At 61.6% G+C, this 13,873-nt stretch overlaps 2 protein-coding genes across 2 annotated transcripts in view; one reads left to right on the top strand and one right to left on the bottom strand.

Annotated features, from left to right (window-relative positions):
• The first annotated feature begins 6 nt into the window (after positions 1-6).
• On the top strand, positions 7-2,132 carry Pomgnt2 (protein O-linked mannose N-acetylglucosaminyltransferase 2 (beta 1,4-)). The gene has a single exon (XM_004640662.2). The coding sequence runs from the start codon at positions 68-70 to the stop codon at positions 1,808-1,810; it is 1,743 nt and encodes a 580-aa protein (XP_004640719.1). The 5' UTR covers positions 7-67; the 3' UTR covers positions 1,811-2,132.
• Positions 2,133-2,400: 268 nt separating this feature from the next.
• The window catches only part of Fam198a (family with sequence similarity 198 member A), a 47,173-nt gene continuing 35,700 nt past the window's right edge, over positions 2,401-13,873 (bottom strand). The window contains exons 3-5 of the mRNA XM_012516779.2: positions 6,034-6,156; positions 5,250-5,353; positions 2,401-4,898 (exon numbers count right to left, since the gene is read on the bottom strand). Of these exons, the coding sequence (XP_012372233.2) occupies positions 4,649-4,898; positions 5,250-5,353; positions 6,034-6,156 (477 nt within the window). The 3' untranslated portion in view covers positions 2,401-4,648. The remainder of the gene's footprint in view (positions 4,899-5,249; positions 5,354-6,033; positions 6,157-13,873) is intronic.

Genomic DNA, 13,873 nt, shown 5'->3' with positions numbered 1-13,873 from the left:
CAGCCCGCCTGGCCAGCGGCCCTTCCCTGCACCCTGTGTCACCTTAGTCCACAGAGGCAGCCTTAGGATGCACCTGTCTGCGGTGCTCAACGCCCTGCTGGTGTCGGTGCTGGCGGCCGTGCTGTGGAAGCACGTGAGGCTACGCGAACATGCAGCCAGCCTGGAGGAGGAGCTGGCCCTCAGCCACCAGGGCCCCGAGCCCGGCATGGGCCCGCGCCTTGACTATCCCAGGGCCCTGCAAATCCTGACAGAGGGCGGCACGCACATGGTGTGCACGGGCCGGACGCACACCGACCGCGTCTGCCGCTTCAAGTGGCTCTGCTACTCCAGCGAGGCCGAGGAGTTCGTCTTCTTCCACGGCAATGCCTCGGTCATGCTGCCCAACCTTGGCGCCCGGCGCTTCCAGCCAGCGCTGCTCGACCTGTCCACTGTGGAGGACCACAACACACAGTACTTCAACTTCGTAGAGCTGCCCACCTCCGCCCTGCGCTTCATGCCCAAGCCTGTGTTCGTGCCCGACGTGGCCCTTATCGCCAACCGCTTCAACCCGGACAACCTCATGCATGTCTTCCACGACGACCTGCTGCCCATCTTCTACACGCTGCGCCAGTTCCCAGGCCTGGCCCGCGAGGCCCGGCTCTTCTTCATGGAGGGCTGGGGCGAGGGCTCGCACTTCGACCTCTACAGACTGCTTAGCCCCAAGCCACCCCTGCTGCGGGCCCAGCTCAAGGCGCTGGGCCGCCTGCTCTGCTTCTCCCAGGCCTTCGTGGGCCTCTCCAAGGTCACCACCTGGTACCAGTATGGCTTCGTGCAGCCCCAGGGGCCCAAGGCCAACATCCTGGTGTCTGGCCACGAGATCCGACAATTCACGCGCTTCATGACAGAGAAGCTGAATGTGAGCCACGCCGGGCGCCCGCTGGCTGAGGAGTACATCCTGGTCTTCAGTCGCACCCACAACAGACTCATCCTGAACGAGGCTGAGCTGCTGCTCGCCCTGGCCCAGGAGTTCCAGATGAAGACGGTGACGGTGTCCCTGGAGGAGCACGCCTTTGCGGACATTGTGCGGCTGGTCAGCAATGCCTCCATGCTGGTCAGCATGCACGGGGCCCAGCTGGTCACCGCCCTCTTCCTGCCTCGCGGTGCGGCCGTGGTGGAGCTCTTCCCCTATGCCATCAACCCTGACCACTACACACCATATAAGACGCTGGCCACGCTGCCTGGCATGGACCTGCAGTACGTTGCCTGGCGGAACCTTCTGGCAGAGAACACAGTCACCCACCCCGAGCGGCCCTGGGACCAGGGCGGCATCGCGCACCTGGACCGTGCCGAGCAGGCCCGCATCCGGCAGAGCCGCGAGGTCCCGCGGCATCTCTGCTGCCGGAACCCCGAGTGGCTCTTCCGCATCTACCAGGACACCAGGGTGGACATCCCGTCCCTCCTGCAGGCCATCCGGCGTGTGGTGAAGGGCCGGCCTGGGCCGCAGAAGCAGAAGTGGGCAGTTGGCCTGTTCCCCGGCAAGGTGCGGGAGGCACGGTGCCAGGCAGCTGTGCAGGGCGCCTCGGAGGCCCGGCTCACCGTGTCGTGGCAGATGCCCTGGAACCTCAGGTTCCTGGAGGTGCGGGAGGTGAGGTACGAGGTGTGGCTGCAGGAGCAGGGTGAGAGCACGTACGTGCCGTACGTGCTGGCCCTGCAGAACCACACCTTCACGGAGAGCATCAAGCCCTTCACCACCTACCTGGTGTGGGTCCGCTGCATCTTCAACAGGACACTGCCAGGGCCCTTCGCAGACGTGCTGGTGTGCACCACGTAGCAGGCAGGCCATGCCGGCCAGCCAGGTCTGCAGTCCTGTGGCGGCAACTTCAGTACGATGCGTTTATTTATTGAGCAGCTTGCACCCCCATGTGTCCCCCACTGCACTGGGGGCTGGACGCCCACCCCATCTCTGTGCTGATTGTCTACACCAGAGGTTCCTTAGTGGCAGGAGGGCGTGAGAACCCAGGAACCACTCTGGCTAAGTGACCTTGTTTCTGTCCTGGTCCCTGGGGACCCCAAGATCGTGTGGTTGCCAGGTTCACTGGTGCCCAGAGCACCCGGGTGTCCAGAGTAGCCATTAAATGATTATGAGCACCTTGTTCAAGTGTTCTCACTGGACACAAGGAAGGGCGTTGGTCCGGGTGCTCTCCCACCTGCCATCCTGCTGGCCCCCCGAGGTTGGGCTGGCAGTGGGGGTGCTAGGGCTGTGGTGTGGGCAGGCTGACCTGGTGCCATCCCGTTCTGGGGTGAAGGCCTGGTGGGCAGGGCAGGGCGTGGGCAGGAAGCACGTGGTCACCAGGGCCTTCTGTCAGTATAAACCAGACACTCGAACACAGGGCCTGCCTGCACGGTCCCTGCCTTCTGGTTCCCCCCGCAGGGTCTGGCACCATCCTCACCCCTGGAGTCCTCCCTGGGCAGCGCTGAGTGGGAGGAGATGAGACCCACAGCTGCGTGGCTGCCGTGGCGCCAGCCCAAGGAGCCACACTCACAGCCCCTCGCCTGCAGCGGGCTGCCCGGGTCCCAGGACCACTGCGCTGAGCGTCCACAGTGGTGGCATTGCCCAGTCCCTGCAGCCCAGTGCCCGTTGTCATCCTGTGCTCCTCCCCTGCGGCAGTGCCCAGCCCTACACTCACGTCGAGCGCATCTGCTCCCATGAGCACAAGCACAGGTCATCTGGGGTGGGGGCAGCGCAGCTCATGCTGTGGCTCAGTGCGGAGGGGCTGATTGCTAAGTGCTCCCAGGGCAAAGCTGCCACCCACAGCTTTCCTGTGTACTGGTCACTGGCCCACAGCCACCCAGGGAGGTGGACTCCACTCTGCGGCTGGGCTGTCCATCGTCCACATTCTGCATAGCTAACGATTGGCAGGGCTCCTCTCCACAGGTTCCGTGTCCCTTTGTGTCAGTTCCTTTGCCCTGACCACCACCGCAGCTGCCACTGCCTCAGCTACCGTGTGAATCCGCACAGAAGACCTAGCTCAGCACCAGAAGTCCCGGACACTGCTGGACGCAGGGCACAGGGGGACCACATGCTAATTAATGTATAACTGATGTAATCCCAATCAAACCACAAGGGATGTGGAGGGCAGCAGGAGAGGAGCGGCTTGGTTCATACCATATTTAAGACAAACGCACGGAAGGAGCAAAGAAGAAAAGTTGGGAGCCAGCCCTACTGTGTGGCTACAAGAGTAGCCTTCATTAAAACAGTGTCATACTGATGCAGAAATGAGAAATTAGTGGGACAGAGCAGTTCACGGTGGCCTCCGTGTGGGACACCAGGTGGCACGTGGCGCGTCCAGATCAGCACAGGAGGCTACATGCAGATGCCGTCGCAACAGGCTGTCCACGTGGAGTGCGAGGAGAGGAGTTAGCCGGAGCTCCCAGTGCTCTCCTCCAACTCTCCTGTGGGTGCAGAGTGACCATGAAGGCAGCTCTAACAGGCTCCGGGCAGTGACAAGCCTTGCGGAGTGGGCACGAAGCTAGCAAGACAAAGCTCCCACCTGGCCAAAGGCTCCCAAGTCGAGCTGCATGTGACCGGCTGCAAGAGAACAGGCCACCAAGCCTCCTGGGGGCGAGCCGGAGCGCACTGACTACATTCAGAAATCTCAGGGAGATTGGCCACAGCGAGTGCTCGTGACCCGTGCAAGGCGCAGGGGCCGCTTCACCCGTGTAGAGGCGGTCTATAAAGTAGGCTTCCCCTCGGGGAACGAGCAACAGCTCTGAGGAGCAAGTGTAGCTGGGGCGCAGGGACAGAATCGGTTCCTACCCTCTTGGGGAAGTATAAATTGACACACATTTCAGAAAACCATTTGGCAGTTTCTCTGCAAGAACTGCCAAGCTGTGTGACCCAGAAGTCCACGGGGCAGAGCAGGGACTCCTACACCAAGTCCTGACCACAGCTGCAGTGTCTGCAACTTAAGTGTCCATTATCCTGGGGGAAAAAAGCTGAATAAAGTCCACACTCCTGCTGAGATTCCCTGTAATCATCACTAAAAAGTTGGCCAATTCAGTGGTCAAAGTAAGAACAGTGGCCTGGCGTGCAGTGTGACCCTGCTACACGCTGTTTGCGTTATGCATGCAGTGCAAGTTTGACTCATTTCTCGGGAATTGCTAGGACAATCACTGTCTTCTATGCTTCTATTTGTGAATTTCGCTTTAGTGAGCGTGCATTTATAATTTTCCAGTCAAAACAACTAAGAATTGAAGCCTAGGAAGACAAATGCTTGTGCCTAATTTCTTAGCACCTGGGGGCAAGGGTATATACAGTTCTCAGGACAGCCCTTGTTTGACTTGTTGCCCATGTGTGTGGTGCGTGCATACACACACACACGCGCGCGCGCGCGCATGCACCCTCCTGATCCTGCACACCTGCACGGCCTCCCCGCTGTGCACACAGCCCATGCACCAGTGTAGGTGTGCGGTGCGGTTCCCAGGTCGTCCTTGGGTCTGCTTACTGGTGCAGGAAGCTGAGCGCCAGCACTGAGAAGGCAGAGGGGCAGGTGGTGAGGTCAGAAGCCCAGCCTGGCCTCCACCGCTCCAAGTGCAAGAAGGCCACCGTGATGCCCCCGTGTCCTGCTTTCAGGCATTCAGGAAGCACAGCCATCCGGGATGGACGCTGTCAGCTTGAGGCCGAGCGGGCCTGCAGAGCAGTGGTGGTTCCCAGCTCCTCCTCCTGGAAGAGCCTGAGGGCGTGCTTCCGGATGTGTCGCAGCAGGACCTGTCCCCGCTGCTCCAGGGTCTGGAGGACCCAGTTCAGCCCTGGGGCCCCACCCTGGCTCTCCCAGAACACTGGGTCCATCTGCAGGGACTTGAGCAGCAGGTTCTGTAGACAGCCGGATGCCAGAACCCGCACAGCTGCCTCCGGGAACCTGGGGCCCATGACAAGAAAAGGCGACCTCAGCCCCGATGAAGGGTGAGCAGGGTGGCTCAGTGAAGTCGCAGCCCAAGCCACTCTCCACACCAAAGCGACTGACCAGCGGCATGGGAAAGCAGAGGGCAGAGCTTTCTGGGGCCTACCCTAGTGGAAAGCCTGGCAGGTCGTCCCGGCCACCAGGCAGGGCAGGGCACCATGAGCATGGGCAGGAGGGGCCCCTGCAGGCTCTCCCACTGAGTAGCAGGGTGGCTGGGTCTGGCAGGCAGGGGCCCTGGAAATAGGGAGCTGCCCACTGCCCCTGCTCTGTGCCTCCCCAAGCCCAGGTCCAGCAGAGTGGGCCCCTTACCCGGCTATGCCCTCCAGCAGTCGGAAGTCCAGCTTATGTTTGGGGTGCTCCAGGTTGCCTGCATTGTCGATGTAGACCAGGTGAGATGGGTCACTGCTCCGGACCTGGGGAAGAGATGGGCAGAGAACGCAGGCTCGGGAGCAGGGCAGCAGGCTTCCAGCCCACCCTGCTTCACACAGCCCCTGTGGCTGACACAGTGCGTCCCCTACTCAGGTCCTGTGCCAAGTGCGTCCCTGGCAGCTGCACAAAGACCTCTGAGGAGACACTCATGTCGCGCATGATGCAGGAACAGAGCTGTGAAGCTGTGAAGACGTGCTCAGTGCCCATTTGGCCAGAGGGTCAGGATCTGGGCTGCAGAGGGACCCTGATAGCCAAGCCACGGGCCCGGGACTCATTGCACCTGGCCACCTGTGCCTCTTGCCCTCACCTGGCACCAGCCACACTCCATTTCCACGGGGGACTGTGCTTCTAAGCTTTTCCCACCAGAACAAGGACCACGGAGCCCTTAGCACCTAAGCGTGTGGGGTGGCTGGGCAGAGCTGTGTCGCTGGCGCATTCCCACAACCCTCGTCTTCGCCTCAATGCCTCATCCCACCCTCCTTTCCTGCCATCCCCTTCAGCAACCTGGGCTTTCCCTGCGGAGCTCTCTCCAGGGCCCCAGCGCCCTCTCCCTCTCCCACCCTGAGGCCAGGTTCTCAAACACTGCTTGCAGGAGCCCCCAAATTCCCTGGAGATTCTTGGGGGCCCAGGATGGGGTGAGGCTGGGGGTGGGGGGCTGACATACCAGGATGTGTACCAGCCGCAACTCCACCGGGTTCCGGCACTTCTCCCGCAGCCTCTCTTGCACGCAGGGGGCTGAGGGCTCAGGCTGGAAGCCACAGCAATAGCGGTCTAGCCGGTCGTGCACCTGTGGGGACGGCCAGATTCTGGGGGACAGGGCCTCCAGACCTTCTGCCTGGGGAAGCCAAACTCCCCTGTGCCCACTGCCCACACACACAGCTGCTCTCCCCGGTCTGGATTACTGCTTAGGGCCAAAGGTGAGATTGAAAGAGGCCTGCGTGTGAAAGGTGTGACACTTGAGACAAACAAAAGCCAGTGACTGCTGTGAGGGGAGAGGCCGAGGGAGGGGAAGAGGGACACAGGGACAGCAGGAGTCCAGGGCCACATCCTCCTGCCACCCCTCCTCTGCTGGGCGAAATGTTTGCTACATGCTGGTAAGCGTTGGTCCAGGGGCAGCAGGGGGCATGGAGAGGTAGGACTCGGGCTCGTGGGACAGGGCAGGTCACTACCTGGGTGCCCCGTGGGTCCAGGGGCCTTGGGAGCCCCTGCTGTACCAACCATGATGTCACAGTGCCCAAGCTTGTCATGAACTGTGCCATGCTCCACTTCTGCACTTGGGCTGTCCTTGCCCTGTGGCTTCTCTGGGCAAACAGCAGGGATGACGCCCCCCCCCCCAGGGAGGAGAGCACCAGCCTGGGGCTGGGGCATGCAGGCGGGATGGAGCCAGGGCAGAGCCACAGAGCCAGGTGGTGCAGAGCTGGGGCAGAACTCCAGCAAGCCTGGGTGGCAGCTGCCCCCAGGCCTGGTCCTAGCAGGATCTAGGGTCCCCTCCCAGGGAGAGGACCGTGGCCACTTCATCCCACAGGATGTCACTGGTGTTTGCCCCTCAGAAGTGCTCATGGCGATATGGCATTGTAGGAAAACAGTGAGCCCCTGCCACAGAGCTCCTAAGGCTGTGGACTTTCCCAAGCGACAGGTGTGTCTTCCATGTGGAGCACCTCTACCTGAACTCACAGGGACAGAGCTGCACCTAGGGCTCTCCCAGACCTCCTACCCACCCCTTCACCTGGCTGTCCCCTGTGCCCTGTGAGGAGAGTGTTTCCCTGAGTTGTGTCACTCTCTCAAGCTCCTGAACTCCTGGAGAGGTCCCGAGAGTCCCTGATCTGTCAGCAGTCTGTTAAAAGCACAGGAGGGCCGGCACTAGGCCGACTGGTGTCGCTCATGGGAGCTGCCTGGTGAGGCTGAGTCCTTCCACCATGGGGTCCACTCTGACTGCAGGTAGGAGTGTGAGACTCTAGCCAGAGTGCTGGATGCAGCAGAGAAAGGACAGGCGGTGGCGGAAGGAAATGTCTCTGCTGCCCTTCCCACCCCATACTGCCCACGGCAGGTGGCAGGAGGCAGGTGGCAGGCGACAGGTGGCAGGCGGCAGGCATGCGAGGAGCATGGAGCCTGTTATGCCTGTGACCGTCTGCACACTCGGCACAGCGGGGTGGAATGGAATGAGCACTGCGTCTGGGCGGATGAGGGTGCCCCTCTGTTGTGAGCAGGTGGGGGCTGGAAGGGCGCTGGCACAAGCGAGCCAGTCTGTGGTGTGGACACCCCAAGGCCACAGTGCCTCCTCTGTCACGGTGTGGCTGGGCTCTGTCTTCTGCCCCCTCAGTCAGCGGTCAGCCTGTCCTGTGCCCAGCTCTTCAGGGACCCATGAGCTTTCTGCTGCAGAGACTGACATCCCCTTGGGGTCCTCTGCCCAGGCTGGAGGTGAGGAGACTGCATGCCCAGCTTCCCTCGTGTGGCTTGTGAGGCCCCCTCTGGGCTCCATGTGGGCTTTGGGGACCCAGTGTGCAGTGTGGGCGGGGCTCCGGGCTCTTCAGGATCTGGACCCCATTGCGTCAGCCCAGGCACAGCCTGAGGCCTAGCGCAGAGGGAACCTAGGGCAGCACAGAGCACCTCTGCCAGGACTGGCCCGCCTCTGCTGGCCCTCCTGTCCTGACCCCATTCTGAGTGCCCCAGTGGCCACATCCTCCAACCCCAAGTGAAGACTTAGCACTCAGTACCTCCGTTTTCCCCTCCCATCACTCGCTGCAGCCTGTCCATGTTCCGTGGATCATTTGCTTCCCAACCCTCACCAATCTTAAATCGGGTGCTGGCCACACCACAAGGTATCTGCAGCCACAAGTCACAGAAAAACCTGTCTCAAATGACCTCCCCCTACTAAAAACTCGGATCGCCTGCAGCAGGTAGGGCAAGCTGCAGGTCCTGCAGCGCCAGGTAATGAGAGCCCCTTTCCCACGGCCTTACCAACAGCCGGTATTACCCCAGGAGGCCTGCAGGTGGCACTATGGGCATGTATTTTCTTGTTGGTGTTCAGCAAGAGAGCAGAGAAAGAATTCCCCTCTAGACCGTGAACTCCAAAGGCTTCCCTTCCACCGAGGCAGGGAGCTGCCAGCGAGTCACCCTAAACACGGCAGGGCGGGACGCACTGATCCCCGAGCCATCTGCATCTAAGGACAGGCGGAGAGCGAACCTCGTGAAAGTGACACACGGGAAGCGTCAGCAGCCGGGAGGGTCCCCTGCAGCCCTGATGCCTCATTCAGGTCAGGACAGATTCCCCCAGACCCCGACTCCAGCCAGGTTGCTAGCACGCGGCCCACGTCTCTGTCTGTGAGTCCTTGGCCGCAGCGAGGTGACCCCAGTGCACCCCTGTGCAGCGGTCATGGTAGAGCCTCTCCAGGCGCAGTTGGGGCTTGGGGCGAGGTCGGCAGACTGCACAGGGGCCTGAGATCCTGAGGCTTTGGGGGCCAGGGGACCCCGGCAGGCCACTCATTCTGCCGCCACCACCAATGCCTGTTGTCCCTGACACACACAGGCGGGCTCCTCTGTGTCCCAGCAAAAACCTCACTTGGGTGCTCAGAAGTGCTAATGTTGTGAGAATTTGATACACCAACAGTATCCCTTTTCTGACTTTTTTCTGCATATACGCATACTAAAGCAAGTGTGAAGTCCTCCTTCCTGCCAGACTAGAAGCCCTGCGCTGGCCCCGGCCTCACTCCTGCCTGGTGCCCAGCCCTGGCCATGCCCTGCCTGCCCCGAGCTTCCCCTGGACAGGTCTCATGCCGACCTCTCACGGCAGCGGTCGTCTCCAGGGGCGGCTGCAGGACTCAGCGTCCTGAGTTGTGCAGCACAGTTACCGGCTCACTCTCGCGTGCATGTGTAGGGGCCTGGCCCTCAGCGCTGCCTGTTTGAATATTTTGCGGCTCCGTCTGGTTACTTTTCCACTGAAGAGAAGGTAGGCTTAGACAGCAGCAGCCAGCAGCCACGCGGCCCGAGCCTGAATTCCTTCCAGCATTCCTGCAGCATTTGATCCTTTTGAAAGAATGAGGCGTTGCCCAAAGAAACAGTAATGCTCTGCAGCTTTGGGGTGCTGGGCCAGCCGAGCACGCTGCACAATCACTGGAGCTGGGGCCGTCCTTCCCTTTTAGTGAAGCCGTGGCCGAGCCCTTCAGTGCCGGGCCTTCCTGAGCCTCTGCCAGGAAAGAATCACTTGACTCCTACAATCAGACTCATACCGCCCTTATCCACATTGGAAAGGGGGGAACTGAGGCACGAGGGCTGGCTCCCGCGCCTGAGGTCACGTGTGAAGCCTGGACTGCAGCTCTGGCCGTCCAGCTCTTCCAAGGAAGTCAGACGGTACGGCACTCCTGGAGAGTGACTGAGCTTGGTTCAGTCATCTGGGATGGAAAGGACACTGTCATCTACATAGGAGCGACACCAGGCTGAGGTGGTGCTGGGGGCTGGGAGGAGCCCAGCCCGCGGCAGGGGACCCCCTGGCTCCGGGGCCAAGTATGGGGCTCCTTAGCATGGCTGAGCAGTCTGTAGACTCTGGAAGAGACGCCCGCTGTCCTTGCGGCCCTTGTCCAGGTTAGGGCTCCCACCAGCCTGGGCGGGCGCAGGCCAGGTCCTGCCTCGGCCCTGAGCTCACCGCCTGCCCACAGAATTGCAGGGTAGCCTCTCACGCTGGCACCACTCTCCCTGGGGTGGCAGGGACACTTTACAGCGGTTACGAAAGCCACAGCGCACTGGGGGACTGGAGAGGCAGCGGGTGTCTCTGGACAGCGACCCTCAGTCCCCCTCAGGACTCGCTCCCCACGCGGCCTGATCAGCAGAGGGAAAGGAGTGGGGAGACAGCCTCATCCGCCCCGTGCTCGAGGCGGGTCTCGGCGCTGCCCCGGGAGCAGGGGAGCGGAGCAGCCTTGCAGAACCCGGGTCCTCTAATGAGACGTCCGCACCTCAGCCTAAGTACAGACAGCGCAGAAGCCAGCAGCCAGTCAGAGCCCCACAGCAAGGAGCTCCCAACCAAGACCCGACGGTCACCTCCAGCGCCTGCCTGGAGCCGCACGCTGATACACACCATGACTGGTGCACCCGCACTGCAGAAGTACACGCCATCCTTCTTATGCAAAAATTCTTAACAAAGCAGAAAGCATGACTAGTTCTTCATCATCAGCATGAGCCAGGTGTTCTGGCGCTTGCCTGTAATCCCAGTGTGGGAGGCTGAGGCAAGAGGATCACTGGGAGTTTGAGGCCAGCCAGGGCTACAAAGTGAGCTCAAGGCCAGCCTGAACAACATAGCAAGAGACAGCCTGTCTCAAAAAACCACAAAAGCATGTTTTATGGTAAGACACTGGAGGGAAGAGGAAATGGGGACAGCGGCCGCGCACTCCAGAAGAAATGATGGCGTGCAGCGCTTGCACGACCCGAGCGAGCGGGCCAGCTGAGCCGCCGGCAGATGTGGGGTGACAGGAGACTGCCGCACCAACAGAGCATGTGGGACAGCAGCCGTCCTGCAGACAGGAGCCTGGCCCGGCCTGGCCTAGGAGAAAACTGGGCTTGTCAACTCGCACAGGAAGAGGACACGCCCAGGAGGGACCCGCGCGACAGGAGCCCCAGCTGCGGGGGAGCCAGCGCCTCTGCTCCGGCTGGGGCCCTCTCGGTGTCCGAAGTGTCAGAAGCTTCCCTCCAGGGAAATCTCCAGAGGCTTTGGGAATAGGAAAGCAAATCTCACAGGAAGAAAGTACCCAAGCATGTCGGGAGAGCTCTAAGAAGGACCAGTGCGAAAGCCCAAGCCCCAGGATTTACTAGCATAAAATACAAAGCTCAGTCATTAAAACTGCGATTTGGCGGAGACAGCCGCTGGCGCATGCCAGAGACGCAAGTGCTTTGCCTTCGCCTGATTAGGCCAGGCCCACCCAGGGTTAGCCCCTCTTTATGAACTACATTGACTGACTGGCAACTAATCATGAGTGATATGCCCTCAAATTCTCACCCACTCCTGGGGAGGGCTTGAGCAAGGGTGGGAACTCTGAAGCCAGTAGAAAATTCAGACTATCACCTTTCACCTAATCTGGGTCCTGCTTTTAAACATATAAAAAGACACCCCCGTTAAACGCCCTTGACCTGGCAGCCTGCCCCATCCCAGGAGCGGGAAGGGGTGAGGGGTGAGGATGCAGGCCAGAGTGTGCTCCATTTGTGCGTTCCTTCATTCATTAGCTCATTTATTCAAAAGGGTTCAAGAGGATCAAAATAGCCAAACCCTGCAACCCAAAGGAGGCAAGCTTTATCTTGGCTCCCAGATTGTGGGGATGTCGGTCCCTGGCCCACAGGCTCCAAGGCAGGGTGGTGTGGCAGCAGGGCACTGCAGCGGGGACCGTGGAGAGAGCGGCTCCGACAGAGTGAGTGCAGAGGCCGCCCAGCCCTTCCGGCCCGCTGCATGGACCCGGCTACCTGACCACAAGTCAGCTCTGCCCATGTTGGGCTCCCCGGGAAGCTCAGCAGGCTGGGGACATCCAGGTGGGCACCTCCACCAAGGGCTTGCTCTGTTGGGTGCGGAGGGTGCAGAGGTGAGCAAAACACACGCACGCACGCGGGTGGGGTGGGCGTGGCAGCAGATGATTATTTGTAAACATGGGCACATGTGCTGAGTCAGACGAGAGGAAGCGCAGCGTGCCCAGGCGTAGACGCGGCCCAACAGGGAGCTGCCAGGAGGAAGCGGGCACGATGCCCTGGGCCTCTAAGGGGCTGCTGGGAGCCACAGCCAGAGAAGGAAGAGGCTGACAGAGCAGAGCCTCAAGGGCAGGGCCAGAAGGCCTTCGACACACCCTGGCATCCAAGTGACCCATGCCCCAAGCGCCCAGATGCCCAGCAATGCCGGGCCTGCCCAGGCTCCCTGTGCAGCAGGCCACGGGCAGCCGCCTCCCTGTCCTGGGCCACTCAGAGCTGGTCCCATGCGAATCCCAGAAAATTCTCCTTGGAGTCAAGCTGTCCCCCGCCGTGTGGACCTGCTAGATCCGAGCCTGCTGCCAGCTGTGTCCCTCCCTCACAGGTCCCCATCCCTACACGCCTCTGGGGTCTCCTCCCAGGAAAGCTGTCTCCACGGGAACTGGTCTCAGGCTCTGCTGCCGGAGACCCCAAACCAGAACCTCCGAGGGGCTCTTGGGAAGACTGATGGGGGGGAAGCAGCCCAGAGCCTGGTCAGGAGGGCCGCTGCTAGGGCTTCAGGTCCCGGCTCAGGCTGAGACATCTCTTCCACACAGAAGTTGCAGAATGTCCCTGTGAGTTCTCCACCCCTCACCCCTCACCCCTCAGGGCCCTCCACACCCTGAGGACAGCGGCAGAGCAGAGCCGCCCACCCTCCTCCACACCCTGCCTGGAGGAGCCCTTCACAAGTCCTGAGGCTAGCCTGCCCACCACGGCCCTGGGTTCCTTGCCTCCACTGTCCCAAGTGGATGACTTCATCCCTTCCACCAGGGCGCGTGTAGCTGTGGGTGCAGGCGGCCCTGACACTGAGCAAGCAGGGGCCTTGAGCTGATTCCTCCTGCCCAGCGCACCCCCAGGTGGGCATGCAGGGCACGTGTTTGCAGAGGGGAGCACTGCCCGTGACTCTCGCCTGCTCTCGGGCGGAGTGTGCTCTTCCCTGATTCTGCACCAGGCCACTGGAGCTGTGGCCAGCGAAGGGGGCAGAAGCGACCCTGGCAGATCTCAGCTGCTCTCAGGTCCGGCTGAGCTCCTGGGCACCCTCCTGTCACAGGGCCAATTCCTGTGCCCAGGCAGCAGAGTGGAGCCGTGCAGAGCTGCTCCGAGGGGGCAGCCCCAAGCTACAGACCCCGCAGCAAGAGTTACAGAGCTGTGTTCGAGCCCCGTGTTAGAGAGCCTGCTCCACAGGGGCACTCAGCCATCGCCAGTTCCGTGGCTCTGGAGCCTAGGCCTCGAGGTGGGGGAGATGTGTGGGGCGTGGTCGGCTTGCTCTGCCACGTCCTGCTCTGTGGTGTGCTGGGGACACGTGCGCACATGGGAACACAGGTTTAGACAGGATGGAACCCAGCGGACGAGCCGCTTGCCAAGCACAGAGCAGGCTGCATCTGGGGTCCATGCCCAGCCCTGGGTAGGCAGGCGCCTCGGGCCCTTGTGCAGAGCCCGCCGTCCTCAGGCCAGCCAGGGCTTCTAGGAAGGAGACACCAGCCAGCCAGTGTTTGACTTGACCAGCGTCCGCAGGCGAGGGGAGAGGCTGCGTGAGCACAGCGGGCAGCATCTGACCACACTGCCTGCCGGCCTTGGCGAGGTGTCAGTCCCCACTGCATACCTCGTGGCCAGGAAACCAACGGAGCTCTGTGTGGAGCTTGTGGCCCGAGCTCAAGGACTCAGGCCTCCTGCTGCGCCCTTCTGGCCGTCCACACCAGCAGCACTTGAGCTCTGACGGATGGCGTGGGCTCTGGGCTGACCATCCCAGCCATGTCCAGTCCCTGGCTGTGACCCCAGGCCAGGGGCGCACCCGCCGGGCCTCAGCCTCC

The sequence above is a fragment of the Octodon degus genome, unplaced genomic scaffold (assembly GCF_000260255.1).
Source record: "Octodon degus isolate 3935 unplaced genomic scaffold, OctDeg1.0 scaffold00126, whole genome shotgun sequence".
Classification (NCBI taxonomy): Eukaryota; Metazoa; Chordata; class Mammalia; order Rodentia; family Octodontidae; genus Octodon; species Octodon degus.
Note: the sequence above shows the minus strand (reverse complement) of the source record. Positions and strands in the feature narration are given on the sequence as shown.

What these genes read in the sequence shown, in the direction of transcription:
- Pomgnt2 (XM_004640662.2), top strand. Translation starts at nt 68, where the DNA reads ATGCACCTGTCTGCGGTGCTCAACGCCCTGCTGGTGTCGGTGCTGGCG.